The sequence below is a fragment of the Labeo rohita genome, chromosome 12 (assembly GCF_022985175.1).
Source record: "Labeo rohita strain BAU-BD-2019 chromosome 12, IGBB_LRoh.1.0, whole genome shotgun sequence".
NCBI lineage: Eukaryota > Metazoa > Chordata > Actinopteri > Cypriniformes > Cyprinidae > Labeo > Labeo rohita.
Window position 1 is genome coordinate 21,586,256 of NC_066880.1, and position 23,656 is coordinate 21,609,911.

Here is a 23,656-nt window from a genome sequence, read left to right on the forward strand (position 1 = left end):
TATAGAACTAATCCTTTAAGATATTCAGACAATGGTCAGTTTTGCTGTTAGCAAGAGTAAACAGTACTCAGATGAACAATGAAGATACAATCGATTGTCTTAAGTGAAAAATACCCAGTTGTCAAAGTATCTGATGGGAGTTTCTAAATTTTAATAAGCAGTCATTTGTGACATAGATTAATAAAACTGTCTTACATCCGTATTTATCATTAAATCTTTGACGTTCCATATAGTTTTGCTATGCTACGAATCTTGTGTGAGCCAAGATTTTCCCCCCCATATTTAGGCTTATCTAGACATTCTTTGTCTCTTTCTGTCTCAGACGTGCAGTAATGAGGTGAAGTGTATCTGTGATACAGACTACACTGGAAAGGACTGCAGTGTGTATGACCCCATTCCAGACCCCCAGCCTCCAGATGGTCCTGAGAAGTACAAAGGTTCACAACACATTCAGTCAGACGGGCGTTTGGGTTTTAGTTGGTCCAGCATCTCTTTGCATGTGTTTGGAATGAAATACTAGCATGTTCAGTGGCAATGTTAAGGGCCCCATGTGTCTATTTAACACAAAATGAACATACAGTGCTCTAAAAGGGAGTAAATATGAAATAAAATGAGATACATATGGTGGTACACAGGTGTAATTACATTGTATACATACTGACATTGTTCATAAAAATGGGCCTGTTTCCCATTCCTTCAATTAAAGAGTACGATTAATACCAATGTGAAAGGGCCCAGCTGAAATAAATACCAACATACTGGTATTAATTTACCTCTGAAATAAATACCAACATGGAGAGAATATGCAAAGAATGCCCTAGGTCAGCTAGGGCTCAAATCTTGGACTCCATTGAACCACTAAGTCATTATAGTGGTTATATGGTTAAAAAGAAGGAAATTAAATATAAACACACTTTGAAACTAATATAAAATAAGGTCTAATTAGTTAACATTAGTTAATGAATTGATTAACATGAACTTAAGTAGTGAGCAACATATTTTAGAGTATTTATTAACCTTTTTAATGTTAGTTAATAAAAATGTTCATGTTCATGCACACGGTGCATGAACAGATTTTGACAACTTTGGATCTCTAAAAGGAATTAGTAGATGCTGAAATTAATGTTAACTAAGAAATGCTGTGGAAGCATTCTTAATTGTTAGTTCATATTAGTTCATTGTTAGTTCATCTAATGTATCTGACTAATGTTAACAAATAAAACCTTGTGGTAACACTTTCTATGAAGCCCACATTTATAATACATTATAAGTGTATTCTTAATCAATGTATAATGCATTATAAAAACCTTGTAATATGTTATATCATCTTATGAATATTCATAAGAACAGTTTTAATGTATTATAATATTTACTTATTTGTAGTTATAGCTTAAGAGTATGATGATTTATAACACACAATGAACATGTTGCATTCACTTAAGTTACAATGAATTATATTTCTCATAGTTATAATGTATTATAAGTCTCATATCTTGCAATATGCTACTTTACTTAATGCAATCACTGACCACTTATAAGTATAGTTATAATAATAATATATTTTTCCCTCAAACAGCCATAAGATTAAATCAGATGAATGTTTAATATGACACATTTGCTTTGAACTATTTTTATTGTAATATCAATTTGATTATTTTGATGGTACCCTTTAGTCAGCTGTTGATCAGTAACTCTGCAACTATGTCAACTAGCAGTATTAGTAGGAGTATTAGTAGTATGTCTGCTAAATATGTGCTAACACTTTATTTTGATGGTTCCCAAAAGACAAGCTGACTATAAGTAACTTGGCAAGTACATCAACATTCTACCTACCCTAACCTTAACATAAGCCATACTAATACTCTGAGAGTTAGACATGTAGTTGCAAAGTTGCTTATAGTCGACTATAGTCAGTAAACTAAGGGGAGCATTAAAATAAAATGTAACCTAACATATAAACATTGCAATTTTTTGCAACTAGCTCACATCAAAATTAATATTAGTCTCACAGAGAACACTCCACACCTAACCACCTAAAAGATGTAGTAAGATACTGTGCAGATCTTAAATAATGTCAAGATATATAGCCCATTATAAATGTAAAATAAGATTTAATATGGTGTTCATTGTGTGTTATAAATAATCATAATCTTAAAAGTTATAACCACAAATGTGTAAGCATTATAATTGTATCATAATTGTTATAATTATTTATAAGATGATATAACATATTATAAGGTTTTTTATAATGCATAATGCAAATGTATTATAATGCCTTAGGAATACCCTTATAATGTATTATAAATATGGACTTCATAGAAAGTGTTACCAACTTTGTTATACATAATACCAAATATGTAATGAAAGTATAACAATAATAAAAGTTAATACATGTAAAATAAATACATTTCTGCTGAAACCACAACATTTCTACAATGTTATAACTGTGAGGTAAACTATAGGGGTGGTGTTATGTTATTTATGTTACATATGTTACATCAATGTATGTTAATTATTGTTGTGTGATTTTCTCCAACTATATTTTACCTCAAAACTACAGTTTACATGGTTAAGGCTGTTTAATCAGTTTTAGTTAGCTTTAGCACTGAACCTTTGTGGTTTCCGTATAACAGAGAATTCTGCATGGAAATCGAATGGGTCGAGCAGCTTATCAGTAGGTTTGCAACTGGCGTTTTGTCACATTTTTAAAATATTTGAGTTTTGGTGAGTCCCATGCTGTGTGCTCATGTGTAAACCTTTCATTTATTTATGTGGGTGCCATGAAAAAAATTACTATAGGGGAGTTGGCTTATAAACATATGCAAGATCTATAGGGAACCATTGGCTTATAAACATATGCAAGATCATTAGTCATTTCTAAGATTCTGATAGGTTAGAAGCTCAAATAAGAGGAAGAAGACAGAGGAAGAAGGGTCTTATCTAGTGAAACAATCAGTTATATTCTAAATTACAATTTCTATACTTTTTTTTACCTAAAATGCTTGTCTTGTCTAGGTCTGCCTGAACTCTGTGTATTCTGGTTCATGACGGGGTATTTCGAAAAACTAATTTTTTCCTCCAACTTCAAAATCGTCCTACATCGCTGTTTTTACCTTTTGTTTGTAAAGGGCATTTCACCTTCTTTGCATGTTCACTTTGTAAACACTCGGTCAGTACTTCTGCAGCGATGTTGCAATTTTGAAGTTTGAGGAGAAAATGAGATGGGAGTTTTTCAAAATGTCCTAACTGTCATGAACCAGAGTTCACACAGACCTAGACAAGATGAGCGTTTGAGATTAAAAAGTACATAAATTGTAATTATTTTTTAGAAAATAACTGACCGTTTCGCTAAATCAGATCCTTCTTCCTTCGCTGGGATCGTTTAGAGCCCTTTGAAGCTGCATTTTGGAAGTTCGACCTTGGGGGCACCATAGAAGTCCATTTTATGGAGAGAAATCCTGAAATGTTTTCCTCAAAAAACAATTTCTTTACAACTGAAGAAAGAAAGACATGAACATCTTAAATGACAAGGGGGTTCTGGAAGTGAACTACTCCTTTAAGAGACATCAGTTCCCTTTGAGGCACTGGGTTCTTCATTTGTAAGTGTCAAACCAAATGTTACCACAAGATGGCACTGCCTCCCTCTCCAGAGAGCATGAGCCCACTGTGGAATAAAGCTTAAACCAATTAATAAAGGAAACAGGAAAAAGGGAAGCAAGACTAGACTAAAAACTAAACTTAAAAATGAAAGCACATGACAAAATAAAAGACACCATTAAAAATATATAATAAGAATATAACTGAAATACAGTGACAAATCCTTTTTCTCTGTTCACAGGTCCAAGTGGTACAAACATCATTATTGGCTCTATAGCAGGAGCGATACTGCTGGCAGCTATAGTATTGGGAGGAACAGGCTGGGGCTTTAAGTAAGACATCCACAATTACTGCAAGAAAAAAAAGCTGTTGAAGTAGCATTTTCCTCTTTCACCTCTTATTTCAGCTGTAATAGAGCACAGTAGTGACTTACTGCTTTTTTTTAGCAGCCTTGGCTCTAGTAGTATTTTTCCCATTTTTTTTTCTATAAATGTTTCTAAAAAAAAACTAAAAAATCTAAAGCATGAGACTAGAAAGCAAACAAAGTAAGCCTGACCACGGAGTATCACATTGTAACATCTGCAACTCACTTAAAATATTTCCTCCGCCCTAGTGAAGTGTAAAGTGCTGATAACTCTGATTAAATACATGGTCAAGTACAGAAATGCATAAAATACTGCTAACAATCTTAAAAACAAAACAATTTCAGTGTGTCACTCTCAGAATTGTGGCAAATGTAGTATGGTATAATGGTATAAACCGTCCCAAATTAATGTTCGTTGGTCTAATAGAAGTACAGTCATGGCCATTTTCTGTCAGAAAATGCAACTCTTCTCTCAGAAAATTGTTGCAGTTGCAAATGTTTTGGTACTCACATGTTTTTTTTGTTTGTTTGTTTTTTTTTTGTTTTTTTTGCATTGGAACAGCACAAAAAAACAGAGAAGAAAAGTCAAATGCACTGGACAAAATATTGGCACCCTTAACTTAATATTTGCTATCACCCCCTTTGGAAAAAATAACTGAAATCAATCGAGTTTCTTACACCTTTTGCAAACTGCTCCAGGTCATTCAGATTTGAAGGATGCCTTCTTCCAACTGCTGTTTTGAGATCTCTCCACAGGTGTTCTATGGGATTCAGATCTGGACTCATTGCTGGCCATTTCTGAACTCTCCAGTGCTTTGTTTGTAACCATTTCTGAGTGCTTTTTAAAGTGTGTTTCAGGTCATTGTCCTGCTGGAAGACCCATGACCTCTAGTGGAGACGCAGCTTTCTGACACTGGCCACTACGTTGTGCCTATCCAGTGATAGAAGCAGCAAAGCAACCCCAAAACATCCATGTTTGACTGTAGGGATGGTGTTCTTTTCTTTAAAGGCCTCATTTCTTTTTCTGTAAACAGTGCCATGATGTCCTTTACCAAAAAGCTCTACTTTTGTCTCATCTGTCCACAGAAGGATTGTGGTTTTGTCACAGTTTTGGTAAACTCCAGTCTTTTTCTTTTATGTCTTTGTGTCAGTAGTGGTGTCCTCCTGGGTCTCCTACTATAGCATCCCTTTTCATTCAGATGGTGACGGATAGTGCGAGCTGACACTGTTGTACCCTGTGTCTGCAGATCAGCTTGAATTTGTTTGGAAGTTAATCAGGGTTCTTTATCCACCATTTTGCTCTTCCGTCCACATCCAGGGAGGTTAGCTACAGTGCCATGGGCTGTAAACCTCTTGATGATATTGCACAGAGTGGACACAGGAACATTAAGATCTCTGGAGATGGACTCCATATTTTTCCACAATTTTCTCTCTCAAAACCACAGACAACTTCTTTCTTTTCTCCATGCTCAGTGTGACACAACACAAAGGTTGAGTCAACTTTTCTCCATTTTAACTGGTTGCAAGTGTGATTACTATATTGCCCATACCTGTTACTTGCCACAGGTGTGTCTAAATACAAATTACAGGAGCATCACATGCTTGAAAAGCAATTATTTCTTACAATTTTGACAAGGTGCCAATAATTTTGTCCAGTCCATTTTTGAGTTCTGTGTGAAATTTTATCAACTTTGACTCTTCTTGTTGTTGTTGCAGTGCAAACAAAAACAATAAGCATGTGTATACCAAAACATTTGCAATTGGAACATTTTTCTGAGAGAAGTTTTGCATTTTCTGACAGAATAACAAAGGTGCCGATATTTTTGGCCATGACTGTATATTGCAAAGTCCTGATACAACCCTGTCCATCTGTGTGGTTGTAATGTTAGTATTTTACAACAGAACAGTCATCATTTAGAAATAAGTAGCAATTTTCTACCCTGCTTAAAACATTTTGTTTAACGGTTGTGTCATCAATGTCAACATCCACTGCTAAAACTGGATAGCATATTTGCAAAAGAAAAGCAATATAGTTAGTTCTACTCAAACTGTTTTTTTCCAGGCAGTTTGTTTCAATTAACTGATTTAAAAAAAAAAAAAAATCATACTATAATATCACTAATATGTAATGATATTATCCCAGTGGATAAAAGTATGAAAATATACACAAACACATTCAAATAATGTAAGCACATATATTCAATTAAAGTGTTATTCATTTAAATATATAAATAAATATTTTATTAATTTCAAACTTTGCATTAGTCTGGACATGAAATCCTGCTAAATGAAAAATGACTTGTGATCAATTATTATTGCTTTATTAGTATATGGCTTTAAAGAAAGGGAAGGTGTTTTTATATGATTGCATTGCCCTATTATTTTTAGGCTGCAGTAAATCATGTCTTGATCTTGTTTTATTGGGAAACACAGCAAAGTTTTTAAATGTGACATTTTATTTTGCATAATTTAAGGTCATTTATTCTCTCTCTGTTTTTGTTTCTTGAATACAGAAATATCAGAAGAGGAAGGTATGACCCTGCCCAACAAGACATGATGTGATGTCATACTCATCCCATGTCCCATGTCCACCCAGCACACATTACACCAGCTGTTTTCACGTTTTCGCCTGCCCATTTAGTTTCTCTAAGTTTTATTTATTTATCTATTTATTAATGTTTGCAATACGCTAACTACAGATTCATTTCAATACATCAATCAATACACAATCACAATTGTTCCCAAACTTCATTACATGGTTATCGGATTAAACTTATCGGATTACCAATGCAATGACATTGGCATGTTTAACTTAGGTATGGAAATATATTTGAAAAATTATTTTGTATGAAAAGACCAGTTTAGTTGGTATTTATTATAATATTATTTTTGTCAAATTCTATTAATATGCACTAATTGAGTATGATTTTATATCAAATATCTTGTCACTTTAAAATTCAGATTTTATTGTACATTGTTGAGGTTAATACAGCCTTCTTCTCAAATGGTATATAAGTCACTTGCGTACTTCTGTTAGATTTTTACTCATGAGAATTTCTTGAGGTATCAGTAACTTTTGAAAAAAACATTTTTTTGAAAAAAGTTCATAAATATTTAATAAATATTTATTTTCTCATCGATTGATTCACATCAGTTAAAAGCTAGATTTTTGTGAATTGACACACTATATCAATAATATTAATAATGATAATTTCACAGCCTGTTTTGCCTATATTTACCAAATGTGTTAACTGTGCTATGCAATAAGCTCAGATTTATTTTTAGTCATTTTAACATCAGTTTTTTTAAATACCAGGCCCTCAGTGTTTAACTTTCTCTGATTTGACAGTTGCTCTTCATGAGCGCTTGATTCATGTTTGCTAAAAAATTTGAATAATACATTTAATTATTATTTGAAGAATATAAATAAATACATAAATAAATAAATTAATTAATGTGGCAAGTCATTCCTGTTATGTAGTACTTTATAATAACTTACAATTTAAAAAAATGGATGCTATAAAATACATTTTTACCAATTTATACCAGTTTATTAAGAAATATTGCATGTTTCACCATTTTTTCATTCTCTAATGAAAACATTTTGGGAAAATCGTTTAAATTTGTAATAATTTGTTAGGCATTTTCCTGTCTCTTCAGATTCACTTTGTATTCTGTTAGAAGTATTCTTAAATCCTTTTACAAAAATAAAAATCTAAATTCCTCAGTGAGCAACGGTTACATATTATTTTCAGTATATAATATTAAGTATATTCATTTTTCTTTCTAACTGCAGAATAGGAATGACCCTTGCCATTACAATCACATAATTGCTTCAGTGACTACTTGATTAGAAGTTACTCATATGACCTTCATTTTATAGGCAAATAAAGAATATAAACAATGTTCAGTGAGTTGTATCATTTAACAGATTGTTTCTCTTCCTTTATTTTCCCTCCCTTCTGTGTCTATTCCTCAGATCTGGAGGGGGATAAAGCATGCTGTCTGCTCTCCCGTGCTTCTGCACTGTGTTCTTTAAACTTTGAGGGAAACAGAAGAAACTACAGATGTCTTCCACTCTCTCACCAAACTCCAGTGTCACTCTGTCCTGTCTTTCTGACTTCCTGTTACTGCCTGTCACCTGTTGCCTAGAAACACTCCAGTACATCCCATGGTAACGTTTTAAAACTGATTTCAGTTTTACTGATGTTATTTGTAATGGGTTTTGACCCTTTAAACCCAGCACAGAAATGGAAAAAGTCACAATTTACTCACCCTCGTGTCATTTCAAACCCGTATGACTTTTTTCATGGAGCACAAAAAGAGTTGTTAGCAGGAAGTTCATACTGTTGTGTTCCAAAAGAGGACCAAAAAAGCACCATGAAGATAGTCAATCCAGCTTGTGCGCTATATACAGATACATTCTGCATATTCAAACATGGCGCCTTGACACACTTCACTTCAGGTAGATAAATCAAGTCTGAATTTTTTTTGTTACATTTTTTTGGTACAATTTAATTATTACAAATTTTAATTTACTAATAGTGGTCCTAATCAGAGAGCTACCACATTAATCACAACAGTCACTATGCATGACCATTTCAAACCTTATTATTATTATTATTATTATTATTATTATTATTATTATTATTATGATTATTGATGCTAAAATAAGTAATTTTAGCACTGAAAACCTAGATTTTTAAGTACCCTCGTTCCATGCAGATAGACATAGTCTTGTCTTTTCCAAACATTTTGGAGGAAATATTTACGGATGTCCCAGTGGAAATCCCAAAACAATGTATTGTCTTTCAATGGAATGTCTGCTAGCATTCCATGTTTACCCTCATGCTAGTCTGATATCTATAATCTTGCTGCTTTTACTACCATCTATAATAGTTAACATGCATAACCATATGAATGTACTTTTACATAACAAAAAATAAGGCATTGCTTGTATGTGTTAAATGTAGTTATACTTTTCATAAGCACATTGCTGAGTGAGGCAAGGCAAGGTAATTTTAGTAAAATATGTATTATAAATCATTTGTAAATTTTAAGCATAAGTGGAACACTGTTTGAATGCACTGAGCTGAGGATAAATATGTATATAATGTATATGACAGCACTGTTTTGCCCTCTGACTGTAGAAATAAACAACACAGTCAGCATAAGCACAAATACATTTTTGGGAATTAAAACAACATTGTACTGACACTGATATATAGTCAGTAATGGGTAAAACCACATACAAAACCACAATAGTCAAAATCGTATTTCCAATCGCTGGCTGATGTCAGTGCTATTGGACTTTATACTGACACGTATCAGTGTGTATCAAGGTTTTATCATTTCAAATGGTGCAATTGCACTTTAAATTTACTTTTAATTTAATTTACTGGTAACACTTTACAATAAGGTGTCATTTGTTAACATATGTAAAGCATTAAATGAAAAAGAACAATGAACAATAAATTTTTACACTATTTATTAATTTTTGTTAATTTATAAACTTAAATTTGTTAGTTAATCCTTTCATTGTTTGTTTGTTAGTTCACAGCACATTAACTAGTGATAACAAACACAACTTGTGATTTAATAATGCATTAGTAAATCCTGAAATTACCATTAACTAAGATTAATAAATGCCGTAGCAGTATTGAACCTTATTGTAAAGTGTTACCATTTTGGTAAGTTTACAATAAGGTTCCATTAGTTAATATTATTTAATATATTAATTAACACGTATGAACAATGAACATTACATTTATTACATGTAGTTATTAATCTTTGTTAATGTTAGCTAATGAAAATACAGTCGTTCATTGTTAGTTCGTGATAACTAAATTTAACTAATGAACCTTAATTTAAAGTGTTACCAATAACACTTAAATATTGATAGTTTTGTTTTTCTATTTTATGGGCATACAATATTTATGTTTCAAACATTTCCAAATTAGAATTACATTCAGAAGTAAGCAAGACTTTAGAGGAAAAACATTTGTATTAACTGGGTCATTTCTGATATTCCGTACTTTTGAACATCTAAAATGAGAAAATGTTTTTTAATTTTTTTTTTTTTAATAAATTTTGTATAATCATAAGGAGACATAAAATGATTAAAAAGTGATTTAGGTCAAGTTCAGGAAAATGAATTGTTTACACTTGATAGTCCAGACATTATACTAACTACAAGTGACTTTGCAATTATGTCAACTAATCCTCATTAGTGTATTAGTAGAATACTAGGTTAGGGTAAGGGTTAAGGTTAGTAGAATAAGTTGACAAGTACTTAAGTTACTTATAGTCTGTCAAAGTGGACTATCAAAATAAAGCATTTCTGAAACAAATGTCTCCCTGTTAGGAACAATCAAACAACAGTTTAAAAGACTTTTAAATATAATGTATGGGCATTGTGTATATTTAAAAAAAAAAAAACTGTGTCAATTTGTCTATTTAAAATGTGTATCTGGCATTTCAGGCATTAAGCTCATGATTTTTCCTGGGGACACAAGAGGCACCGAATACCAGAAATGACCCTACACATAAATCACAATCACAGGAAACAGCATATCAACTCCATGCTACTTATTCTCGTACACAGCCAGCAGAAAACAAGACACCTACTGAATGTACTGACATCAGTTAAATTTAAGGCTCTGAGGCAGCGTTTTATTTACACACAGAATGGGTAATTTTCATGTCACCATTATGTCAGATGCTAAATTTCAAACCAAAATTGTACAGATGGAAATTAGACTTTTTATTAGACTTTTATAATATCCCTTTAACTAACAAAATCCAGTTCTTAAATTACATTATCCTTCAGAAATAGTTGGAAAACAATAAGTATTAACAATAGATTTGAAGAATTCTTTGATGTTCAGATTGATTCAATTAGAATTGTAATTAAAAGTGTGCATTATATACAGTATTTTGAACAATTTTTGCCACCCTTATGTCAGCTAACCTGCAGTCTCTCCTGGCTAACTTTAGCTCTTTTTTCCAAGGCATAATGGAGAGCTGCTAATGCCGTTGTATACTAACTATACTGAATAAAGTTTAAGAAACTGAGTCTAGCCAGAGCATATTTGTAGAAGTCTAATATACCTTTTTATAGAATGACTTCCTTTAATTACAACTTAAGCATTTTCAAGCTCTTCAACTTTTAAAAATTAATAAAGGTATGGAGGAATGAGCCAGTGAGTGAAATAAAGTTAGTACACAGTGGATACTTAGTTTAAAGAGTTTGGAAAATTCTTCAGAGATTTAAAATAGCTATCTGATCAGCAGGAATGTGTGTGCTTTTCCATATAAACCATACACCTGGCCACATGTTTGCAAATATTGTCTCATAACAATAATTTTAAAAAGTATCCATGCAACTTTTGCTTTTAGTAGAATCAAGTCACGATAAATTAGCAATATTTGTTGTTTTCTCATATTTTCTTGTGCCTTCAAAACTACCTTAATATTTCAGCAGAGTTACATTCACCAATGATCAGCCTGTTCTAAAAGTTACTTTAGTGGTAAATGTGCTCATGCGTAATGTTATGAATTACAGTACAGCCAAAAATTGGGTCTAAACACAGTATTAGCATAATTAAAGTTAGAGACTTTGGGTCAGATATATTACACACACACTGCCCAAAGTATATATACATAGTATATGTATATAACTCTTTCCTAAAGTACATTTACGGTCATGTATTCTCTGATAATGTAAATATAACGGATCCTTTAAAAACATGATCACACATCTACACCAAATATAACGCATGTGCAAGATTCCAAAGAATGACACACATTCTCACCGGGTGAATTTATCTATTTACTATGTTCCGTATTGTTGCAATGTGAACGGGAAATCTTGAGGGAAGCCCTCGGTTTTAGCCATTTGATAGTTTGGTTTGCATGTTTTTGGGCCACTGAAACGCTTGTGTTAACAAACCATCAACTTGATAGATGCTGAGAGGAATTATTGAGGACAATCTATTAACGTAGCTGATACGATATTTTAAATATATTGCCTTCAGTCACATTCCAACATTTCATTCCAGTCACTGTGTATTTCATCCACTGAGTTTCAGTGTTTTAGCAATTTTATCCTTTGGTGTGAATTTTAAACTATAGATTTCTAAAGAGTTATTATGGAAAATATTATGCTTTGTAGTAATTTTCAGTCTGTTTGACTGATAGACTGATATCCGAGTAATCAGGTTCAGCTAAAGCTCACTGCAAATAAGAATTTTCCTCAATGATGCAACACTATCTCGTTTCCGGTGGTTTGTAATTAACATCTCATTAACGTCAATTAGCACTGTGGTAGGAAAAAAAAAAACATCCCAGAAAATGTAACAGCAGTTTTCTTCTTTCCACGACTTGCTTGATGATTTGTTATATTATAATGAACATGCTGCCAGCAAATCAAAGCTTGTTTTGAAAAAAAAAAAAATGTTTGTCACTAACGTTTCAGAAGAGAACTTCGAATGTATCAGGTGTAAACGATGAAATTCATGCCAACAGCAACAGAGCAGAACAATGTTTCTTTTATGTATATTATTATTGTCTGTATGCAAAGGTCTAAATGTATTTGTAACAAAAAACAAATGTACTAGACACAATTTTTTGTCATGATTTGTCAAATTTCACAAATACAAGTATCTACTGTGTATCAATATGTAGTTATACAACTTCAAGAGTATTCAAGAGTAGCAATGTTTTATTGTATATTTGTGTATAACAACTGCCATAAAAACAAAAGGATTCCTGGAGAAATGTCTTCCGGGGGTGTGAGACTGTGTGTAAATATTGTAATAGCTCACCTGAAGCTTAAATGAACTGAATGAAGGAGAGGTAGACACATCATTGATTTCGTCCTCTCAATTGCCATATAAAAATAGATTCTACTCAGCATGCGTGTGAGTGAAATGTTGAAAACAAATCATTTTTGTTCCCTTTCTCAGAGACGAGATGCAATGTAATTCTTTTTTTAATCTTGAAAAGAAAACACTGGGAATGTTGACAAGACACTTGCAAGTTATTAAGCTTAAATAAATAAAGACTTGAACATTTCTTGCATTGTTTTTAATAAACTGTTTGAAGTATGTGGAAAAGCCACCTTTCTTTAGTCCCACTCAGCTCTTTTTATTGACCTTTCCTGGTGAGCCAATCACTGAAGACTTATGATAATTAGTGGGAGGGTCTCCTGAATAAGGGGAGGAGAATTCAGCTCATCTACTCACTAGGCTGCTTTTATAGCCTCATTGTGTAATCACGGTCTTAGACTCCAACGTTCAGGTAAAAAAAGATTTTAGATAAGGACTGAAGGAGTTGTTGGAGAAGTCATGTGACATGGTGTACTTCGTTTAGACTATTGACTGCAAGACTTTAAAATTTATGGATTGTGGGTTTCCAGGAACTATTCTAGTTTGATCGATCACAACCTCTACCGCTTTTTAATACAAATGAGAAGATTTTTTTGAAAAACCAGAGAGGAATCATTTCTCAAGAAATGAATTAGAACAATTTCAGTATGCAAGTGCACTTTATTCAAACCTGGTTTATTCTCTCAATATATTTACAGACATCAGTGTTAAATTTAACAGCGGAAGTAGATGACATAGAAATGTACAAAACGGATGTCCAAAATCATGGAATTTTACATTTAAGGCATTTTACCATTTAAAAAAAGTGCTAGTACACACTGCATGTCAAGATGAGATATTTGCAAGTGTTCCATGGTAGAGTTCAGATTACAAAGTCCAGAGACATTTTAAGTTCAAATATACAAAAAATGTCTAAATAAATAACCCTGAAAAGAGTTTATCAGTTTATACTAAATCTAGACTTCCAAATGGACGATTGCACGTATAGAGGAAATTACTCAGCTCAGTTTTTTGTAGTGTCAAGTTACTGTCACATTATGGAATATCACTTTATACAGTGTTCTAGAATATAAAGTTGCTTACAGATAACTCCCAATTAATCAGGATATTTGATAAATGTGAAATGTAATCATGTAATCTCAATAATGTCATTTATCATCTGTATTTCATTGTCTATACATCCTAACACATCTAAAACATCATCACACAAACTGTTTACAAAGTTCATTAAATAAATAATAATAATAAAAAAATAAATAAAAATCAATGAAATCAATAAAAGCATTTTTACAGACCATAGCTTGAAACAAAAAGAGACTCCACTGGTTAAAGTTATGCATATGCATGTAAGACAAAGAGTGGATGTTGCTAAATTGTTATTATTATTATTATTATTATTTAGGACAAAAAAAAAAAAAAAAAAAAAAAAAAATCAACCAAGCCAAACCTCATAGAACAAAACTTTTGTAGTTGCATTTAGGACACTGACACATTTTCTTGACATTTTAAGACTGGACCAACAAAACAGAACTAAAGCACTTGATGTGATCAGAACAGGTAAACAAGGTGCAAAATAACATTTTACACCTGCAAGTGCAAATGCATGTGCATTAATGGAAAAATAAATGTTCATTATTTACACAAAGCTATTAGATGTTAAGTTAATCTTCTTGTAAATAGTATTAAACTTGAGATATTTTGAAAGTCAACTATCTATTTACGCCAATCTTTATGAAAATAGCGTTGCCATCACTCATTTCATTTAAATCTCACTGAATACTGAGCAAAACCCATCGTAAGAAAAAACATAAAACTCACTAAACAGCTTAACCAGTGACTTACACCATATCTTTAAATAAACTGTTGACATTCTGTTGTCCCTGTACTTTTGCATCCATTCATTTTTCCTTTTTTTTAAACTAGAAATGAAATACAGAAGATCTTTAATGGTTCTAACACGTGCAGATACAAGCTTATTTTCCTCATTTTTCTTAGTTCACTAAAAACATTGAAAATGAGAAACAATTAGGATTTTAATATATGTTAATGTTCTATTTAAATTCTAGCATGCTTTACAGTTAATATACAGGTGCAAAAAAAGAATCAATTTACTGCTTTCCTTGAGAAACATTTGGCGTCAATACACTGACTCAAAAGGCATTCATATTTTTATGATCATACAGCTGTAGTTTCTTAAAATATCTAGGTTATTTTGCACACATTATGTATAAGTTTCTTTAATTTAAAGTTGCTCTCATTTGCAATTAATTAAATGTTTCTGTGGCAGAAGCAAATCAGGAGCAACAATATTTCATATATTTATATTTTATTTTTATAAATAAAAATGTATTTATATATTTATACATTTATTTATTTGACCATTTCTAAACAATAAAAAAAACAATCTACGCAATCTCTATAAAATAAAGATGCATATATGTCTTTTGGGAGTGAGTTTTTTTTTTTTTTTTTTTTTTTTTTCGCAGAATGGTTAAAAAAGAAAAAAGGAATAGACTGAATGATGGAGTAGTAGTTTAAGGTTTTAATTTGATCCTGGCAACAATGTAGTCTGTTGCTATATGTACCTTCAGATAATTTAAATTCAAAATTGAAAAAATGTATAAACCATTCATCATGATTTCAACCATCCTGAAGCAAAAAAAAAAAGAAAAAAAAAAGGGCCTATCAGTTTTTCACTTTTTCATCATACTTTGCTCCAATGCACCAATCGAAAATGCAATAAAACCAAAGAAATAAAGATTTTTGGTCTGCAGACCTTCTGTCCATTTTACTGGAAAAATGAGAATTAAAAAAAAAAATTTAATTCTTAGATATAATCCTATAATCGTAATTATTCTAATCTTGATATATTAAGATTAGAATAATTAGTCTGACTGAATGTTACAAATAATATTTTGGAATATGTTTAGAAAACTAACTCTCAACGCTTTAAATTATTAAAGAAATTTGAACCCAGCTACTAATTTACTATCCACTATATGAGTAAAATATTAAAGCTGTAAACTCTTTAACTGTAGAGGAACAAAGAAAAAGAAGAAGAAGAAAAAAAAAAAAAAAAAAAAAAAAAAAAAAATCAAGTTGAATTCTTATTTTCCGTTTTTAAACAAATAAGAAAATTAGGTGTTTGAATTTGATGATCTACACCAAATTGCCAGAGAGTATTCAGACCAAAAAGTATTTGCTGTATTTTTCATTTTGGTTTTATTGCATCTATTTGACTCATTACTATGGAAGCCGTTTCCGCCACTGAATAAAAAAAATTAAAAAGTTAATTGCGACTTTTTATCTTGCAACTGACACTTTTTTTTTTAGAATTGTGAGACAAAACTCACATTTCTTAGAAATGAAGTCAGAATACTCACAAATCTGAGTTAATATCTTGCAATTGTGACTTTTTTTCTTAGAATTGCGAGTTTATATTTTGCAAATCTGACTTTATACCACTCAACTGCGAGTTATTATGTCAGAATTGTGAGATATAAACTCGGAATTTTGAAAACATATCAGTCTTTTCCCCCTCAAAATTACTTTATAAAGTATATAAACTCGCAATTCTGACTTTTTTTTTTTTTTCCCTCAGAGGGCTCTGTTAGTGCGGTTCATTTGAGTAAGTGTGAATGCTCCCAGTCGAACCCTAGTGTGCACCAAAGGTGTTCATATTTCAATCGAACCGCACCAGAGTTGGAAAATATGCCGCTAAAAATATGGGTCTTGCTCCCCTTCCAAACAAACTCTTGTGCAGTTCGACTGAAATATGAACCAAATACTTCTAAATGAACCAAAAACAGGAAGTACTGACAAGATGTGACACTATGTGACATGATTTCACAAAGGGAACAAGCGGTGTATCCAAAACAAAACGAGCAGAGGGCAAACGTGGAGCAACGAGGATGTAAAGTGCCTTTTATGAGCTCTTTGTGAGGTTGCAGGTGGTGAAAATAAAATCATATACACGCAACAATGAGCACGCTTAGTCCAGCAGACGGCATTAGTTGTAGTCGACTTACGACGAACGTACCTTTTCTTTTTGTTTGTGGTGTTCGGTGAGTTCCGTCACGAAATATACATCATTCAACCCGACCAATCAGGTTGTGAACGTATAACTATGCCTTTAGGTTCGGTATCTTTAGGTTCGCAGTCGAAAAATGCCAGTGTGAACGCTAAGCGGACCAGGACCAATAGTATAATTTTCCTTTTTGGTCCGGACCAAATGAACCGAACTACAAGTGTGAACACACCCAGAATTGCAATTCTGACTTTATTTCTCGCAATTGTGAGTTTATATCACGCAATTCTGAGAAAAAAAAATTCTGAATTGCAAGTTTGTATTACGCAACTCTGAGAAAAAAAGTCAGAATTGTGAGATAAAAAGTTGCAATAAGCTTTTTTATTTTTTATTGGCAGAAACGGGCTTCCATACATTACAACAAAGTGTGATGAACAAAAAAGGGTGAAAAAAAATGCTGCTTTTATGCTAATGAGAAGAAAAACTAATCTGAAGGCACAATCACCTCTGTGCAAACTATTTATTTACATTAAAATTAGCTTAAGTTCGATCTCAAAGGCAATAAACAATGTAGATAGATGCTGGGATATGAGGCTGAAAGCAGTAAGCATTATGAAATGGTGCAACCATGTATGAATGAAGAACAAGAGCAAGTGTGCTAGTTGTAAGACTGCAGCAAAACCGCTAATGAAATTTTATTTTGATCAGTGCAATTCAAATGTGCTTTTTTGGTGATCAGTATACTTCTACAAATATATCCATCAAAGCTATAAGGATTGTTGAAGGTTCGGTCAAGTAAAGTGCTCAGTGTCAGTTTTTTCTCTATGCATTGAACAGAGTAAATACTTAGAAACTTTAATGACCATAACAACTTAAAAAAAAAAAAAAAAAAAAAAAAAAAAAAAAACTATATGAGCTTAAGTGAAATACAGCAAAAAATTCAATTAATCCACAAAATTTATGCAAATGTGGGAGCTTTGGTCTTCTTTTTTTTCTGATTTCTTATGTTTTCCACTTGGAAAGTTGTAAAATAAGCTCACTCAGTTCATGTGCCATTGTGAGAGAAAGCGTGACTTGGACATAAAACTCATTTCCACGTACCTGCCTGACAATTTTAGTTTGTCCACGTAGTACTCAAGAACTGCATGAAACCAAACATGTTCGTCGGCTGCTTCTACATGAGTCCACAGCATGGTTCTTTAGTATTATTCGTTTCCTCTTCTGGTGCTCTCAGCTTCAGTAGAGGTGGATCTCCACTAGCTTGGGTAAAGTACACTGCACTGGGGGACACATCCTGTTGTACTGATTCAGAGGGCTCCAGGGGTTGCTGGGGTTCTTCAGGGACGACCTCATCTTGAGGATCTGCAGAAAGAGGTAAAGGAGGTGCTGGATGTTTATGTAGTTTAGCCGCTGCTCTCTGTCGCTTGAGATCTGCGAGTGTGTGGTGAGATCTCTCTCTGCTCATGCTGTCCCCGCCGGAAGAAGCCGAAGCTGGAGTGAGCTGATATGAGGCGCTGCGATCCATGCGGCCCCCGCCCTGGAGTTCTCCTGGAAGTGAGGAAGAAAATGAGGCTGTGCTGCCGTTGCCCAAAACTTGAGCTCCGTTTTCCACCTCGCCGAGCTCTAATGGAGGAACAGGGGTTGCATTAGAGCCGGACACCTAAACCAAAGGAGGGACAAGTACAAGAAAATTCACCAAGGATAGTCAAGACACAAAAACAGAATTGAGACTCTCAACAAATCAAGATTAGTTTGTGGTTTCATTCTACTCTTTGCAAAATCATTAAACTCAATATAGCCATAATCAGGAATTTTCAGCAGTTGGGAAATGGAAATTATTACAAAAACTGACTGTGTAGATTAAAAAAAAGATTATTTTGATCCTGTGTATACTGCACAGTTATATTTCGGCCAACACATTGTTCAATTAGGGTTGTTCTTTAGTTACATCACTGCCTGGCAATGAAAACTTATGAAATTTGGCACATTTCCTCAAAATGTCCTTTTGTCCATTCTCACCAAACTTAGTGAAGTCTGGACATTGTTTTCCTAAGATATAAGCTAATTAGTCATTTATGGGCTAAATCATTTGCTGAATGATTAAAGGAGAAGTTCAGTTCCAGAGCAAACATTTACAGATAATTTACTCACCCCCTTGTCATCCAAGATGTTTGTGTCTTTCTTTCTTCAGTTGTAAAGAAATTATGTTTTGTGAGGAAAACATTCTAGAATTTCTCTCCATGTAGTGGACTTCAATGGTGCCCCCAAATCTGAACTTCCAAAATGCAGTTTAAATGCAGCTTCAAATGGCTCTAAACGAGCCGAGGAGGAAGGGTCTTATATAGCGAAACGATTGGTCATTTTCGAAAAAACTTGGCAACTTATATACTTTTTAACCTCAAATGCTGGTCTTGTCTTGTCTCTGTGGTGCCCATGCAAAGTCTGTCCGGGTCAATACAGTTAGAGTAGGTGTTTTAACTTTTTTTGTAAAGGGCGTTTGATCTTCTCTGCATGTTCACTTTGTAAACACTGGGTCGGTACTTCTGCAGCAAAGTATGACGATTTTGAAGTTGGGGATTTTTCGACATACCCTAACTGACCGTATTGACCCAGAAAAAAAAAAACGCAGACCTAGACGAGACGAGCATTTGAGGTTAAAAAGTATACATATTGTCAATATGTTTAGAAAATAACTGATCGTTGTGCTAGATAAGACCGTTTAAATCGTTTCTGGGATCATTTAGAGCCATTTGAAGCTGCATTTAAACTGCATTTTGGAAGTTCAATTTTGGGGGCACCATTGAAGTCCACTATATGAAGATAATTCCTGAAATTTTTTCCTCAAGAAACATAATTTCTTATCGACTAAAGAAAGAAACATAAGAACATCTTGGATGACAAGGAGGTGAGTAAATTATCTGTAATTTTTTGTCCTTCTTTAACTTTCTAAAGAACTTCTTTAGTGAAGTTCTTGAAATGAATCGAAACTCTTTTGATAAGCTTCTGTTGGAAGCATCTCTACATAATACATAATAAACAGACAAGTTTAGAAAAATGTAAAAATACAGATGAAAACTTAAACCCATATGACCAGAGATATCAAAAATATTCCGGCCATTAGAAGGTTTTAGAGTTGTTAGCAAAACTAAATGTAATTACTATACAGTCACCTAACGTTGGGTAGATCTGTCGTATTTCAGAAGGTTTTAAACAATAAACAAAAATGTTTTTAAGGTAATTTCTCACCAGTGCAGCGTGCAGGTTCAGTTCTGCATCGGTTTGTCTGTCTTCATCATCATCCAGGGCATCTGTCTGTCTGCCTCTTTCCTGCCACACTTTGGCTTCCTTCTGATGCTCTCTGCGGTACAGACTGCTGCGCTCATTCACACTGGTGCGCCTCACTACTTTACTGTAAACACAAACCACACAAAGATTTCAGACAAACAGTTTGAGTTTTTTTTGTTTTTTTTTTACATCATCACAATTAACTGTACAAAGTTACAATTATCATGATCACACAATTATCATGATTAACACAATTATCCACCAATAAAAATTCTGTGATTCACAAAGTTGTCCAAAACTTTGATGAATGTTTCATAATACAGTAGTCAACATTTGAAGTGGATCAAACCCTTTCATCAAAGTTGTCCTAAAACCAAAACAATACCCGTTCTTGTCTTAGGACAACTTTGGTGAACTTTTTTGATCAACTTCAAATGTTGACTACTGTTGATGCTGTTTGAAACAGCCAAAATTTGAGTTAGTGAAGGTCAGTGGTATTATGTACATGGGTCAATGTACATGTACATGTATATGGCATTATGTACAAGATGAGATGTCCCATTTTGGTGCACACATTAAATTAAATTTACAAACATGATTTTATATACATAGAAAGCACATTAAATTAAAGTGAAAGTCGTCCTATTGCTGTTTTACCTTTTTTTTGTAAAGGGCGTTTGACCTTTCTTTGACCCTTCACTTTGTAAACACTGGGTCGGTACTTCTGCAGCGATGTAGGGTGATTTTACAGTTTTCTACCTACCCTAACTGTACTGACCTGAATTACACAGAGTACGAATGCACATCGCAGAGTTAGACAAGACTAGCATTTAAGGTTAAAAAGTATAAAAATTTTACTTTTTGTTAGAAAATAACCGATTGTTTCGATAGATAAGACCATTCTTTCTCGGCTGGGATCATTTAGAGCCCTTTGAAGTTGCATTTAAACTGCATTTTGGAAGTTTAAACTCACGGGCACCATAGAAGTCCATTATATGGAGAACATTCCTGAATTTTTTTCCCCAAGAAACAAAATTTCTTTACGACTGAAGAAAGAAAGACATGAACATCTTGGTGAGTAAATTATCTGCTCTGTTTTTGTTCTGGAAGTGAACTTCTACTTTAAGAAGATTCTATTCAAGCATATGAATTCTTTTTAAGTTTTGTCTTAATAAAAAAATACAAGAACATTCTTAATAAGAATTTTTGGGAATGCAAAATATTCTTAACTTTTTTTTTAAGTTGAAAAAAAGAAGAAAACGGCAGTAAAGAAGACTTTTTTTTATTCTTAAGAATGTTTCGTGAATCCGGCCCCTGGTGTGTATAGTCATTCTGAATGGATCTGTAAGGTAACTATTTGCAGTCAAGTCATGGTGTCTTTTGGCATTTTTTGCATCTCCACTTACTTTAATAAAAACAAGCTCTAAAAAAATGTATTTTTTTTCCCCTCATAGTTTGTACTGTTGCACTGTATACACACATTTTGAATTCTGAAAAGTAAAAGTATTTTTACAACAGAAAAATATGTTCTGGAATGTTTATAATGTGCGCTTATGCAGCATGCACCAACTATAATTTTCATGTTTTTCACACTACACCTCATAACCATTACTAGAAGTCATCACTACTTTGCTGTAGTAACAGCTTCTTATTAAACCTAAAGAGATACATTAGACTTTTTTTATTTTTATTTTTATTTTGACTGTGAGGTGTGGCTTTGTGCTCTCCTCACCCTCTGCTGCCAGTGCTTGATACTCGTCTCTGCAGTGTGTTCTTGTGTTTGTCCTGACCCTTCATGATGGCATCGTGTTTGTGTTTCAGATCCATCATTTTGGCCCGGACCTCCTCATCAGTGCACACATCTACGAAATAACAAAAAGTACTATGAAGCCTCCAGTCAAGTTACTCCTGATCAAACGTTTGGAAAGTGTCATACCCAGAGGCGTCTCATCTAGCTCAGACTTGGCGTTTAAATTTGCACCATTAGCTACCAACAGCTCCACCATCTGGATCTAAAAGATAGGAAAGACACAATCACTGAGGAATCAACATCAATTCTGCTATTAAAGCCAATATGTTTTTGCCAACTAACTTTCTTTATGAATTAAAGCCCATTACATGTTCACTATAACTAAGTGTACCATTTAGTTACTAAATAGGAAGGTGGAGCAGGACCTTATTAAAAAAAAAAATACACATATAGCAAGAGCTTTTTATTAAACAGAAATCTACATATGCCCCTGAGCCATCATAAACATTCCTAGTCCAATGGAAAAAATTAATGTGTGAACTTCTGTGATTTATTTGGTCACACTTTATTTCTCGCTATTAACAAACCATTAACTATGACTTTTGCCTCAATAAACTACTAATTTGCTGCTTATTAGTAGTTAGTGAGGTAGTTGTTAAGTTTAGGTATTTGGTAGGATTAGGGACATAGAATGTGGTCATGCAGAATATGTGCTTTATAAGTACTAATAAATAGCCAATATGTTGTGAATAGGCATGCTAATAAGCAACTAGTTAACAGTGAGAATTGTTCCCTATACTAAAGTGTTACCATTTATTTTTACGGTCTTATAACAGAATAAATAATTAAGGGAATTAACACAGTATTTGGGTTTTTTTTACTACTTGAAGTAGCTATGTGAGTGTCTTTTACCACTATTTATTTGAAAAAGTAACTCAGATATTTTGTTGTCAATTTTAAAGTAATGCATTACTTTACTAGTTACTTGAAGTAATCTATGTAACTTGTGTTACTTGTAATGTGTTACCCCCAGCTCCATATGCAACTGTGCTTTCAATGGAATAACTGAAGTTGTGACCAATTTGATATTTATGATATTTTAATTAAAGATTACAAAGTTAAAAAAAAAAAAAAAAAGTACAATAACATCAATAACATGCAAATAATTATCAACTTTATTTTCATGCACTAAACCCTCTTGTGTGTCAGTAATAATCACCTGTCCCCAGCAGGCGGCAGCATGAAGCGGAGTCCATCCATCAACATCCCTGTCATTAGGAGATATTCTGTGCTCCAGCAACAGCTCCCCAACTGATGTGTATCCATTAGCAGCAGCTATATGGAGCTACACAGAGAAAACACAAGATCTTCAGTTTTGGTAACATTATAAATTACCATCCTGTCTACCTGCACTGCTACAGTATGTCTTACCAAAGTGGCTCCCTGCTCGTCCTTCACATTTAAATCAGCTCCGCTCGCAACCAGCTCTTGAAGGTCAGACAACATCGCTCTCTCCTTGGCTCCACGACATTCATCAATTCTCTCCTGAGTAATCCCTAAATACAAACATACAGTCAAAATGTGTCGTTTTCTTCCAGTTGTATACTCAAGACAGAAATCAAAACTCTCAATGAAATGTAATATTACAGCATGTTAAGTCCCAGAAGTGTAATTATACAAATACATTTGTGACCCTGGACCACAAAACCAGTCTTGGGTATATTTGTAGCAATAGCCAAAAAAAC

General features: G+C 33.2%; 2 protein-coding genes across 3 annotated transcripts in view; one reads left to right on the forward strand and one right to left on the reverse strand.

Moving 5' to 3' along the window:
- adam11 (ADAM metallopeptidase domain 11) overlaps nt 1–12,770 on the forward strand; it is a 56,148-nt gene extending 43,378 nt beyond the window's left edge. Inside the window, exons 24-27 of one of the 2 annotated variants that reach the window (XM_051124317.1) lie at nt 323–437; nt 3,839–3,929; nt 6,475–6,492; nt 7,941–12,770. In XM_051124317.1, the coding sequence (XP_050980274.1) occupies nt 323–437; nt 3,839–3,929; nt 6,475–6,492; nt 7,941–7,956 (240 nt within the window). In that variant the 3' untranslated portion in view covers nt 7,957–12,770. Of the gene's footprint in view, nt 1–322; nt 438–3,838; nt 3,930–6,474; nt 7,868–7,940 lie in introns of those variants that run through there. The other variant, XM_051124315.1, reaches the window with a different exon arrangement.
- Nucleotides 12,771–13,502: 732 nt separating this feature from the next.
- Nucleotides 13,503–23,656, reverse strand: part of ppp1r16a (protein phosphatase 1, regulatory subunit 16A) — a 29,348-nt gene continuing 19,194 nt past the window's right edge. Inside the window, exons 6-11 of the mRNA XM_051125117.1 lie at nt 23,343–23,467; nt 23,131–23,256; nt 22,098–22,173; nt 21,894–22,023; nt 20,123–20,285; nt 13,503–18,536 (exon numbers count right to left, since the gene is read on the reverse strand). Of these exons, the coding sequence (XP_050981074.1) occupies nt 18,051–18,536; nt 20,123–20,285; nt 21,894–22,023; nt 22,098–22,173; nt 23,131–23,256; nt 23,343–23,467 (1,106 nt within the window). The 3' untranslated portion in view covers nt 13,503–18,050. The remainder of the gene's footprint in view (nt 18,537–20,122; nt 20,286–21,893; nt 22,024–22,097; nt 22,174–23,130; nt 23,257–23,342; nt 23,468–23,656) is intronic.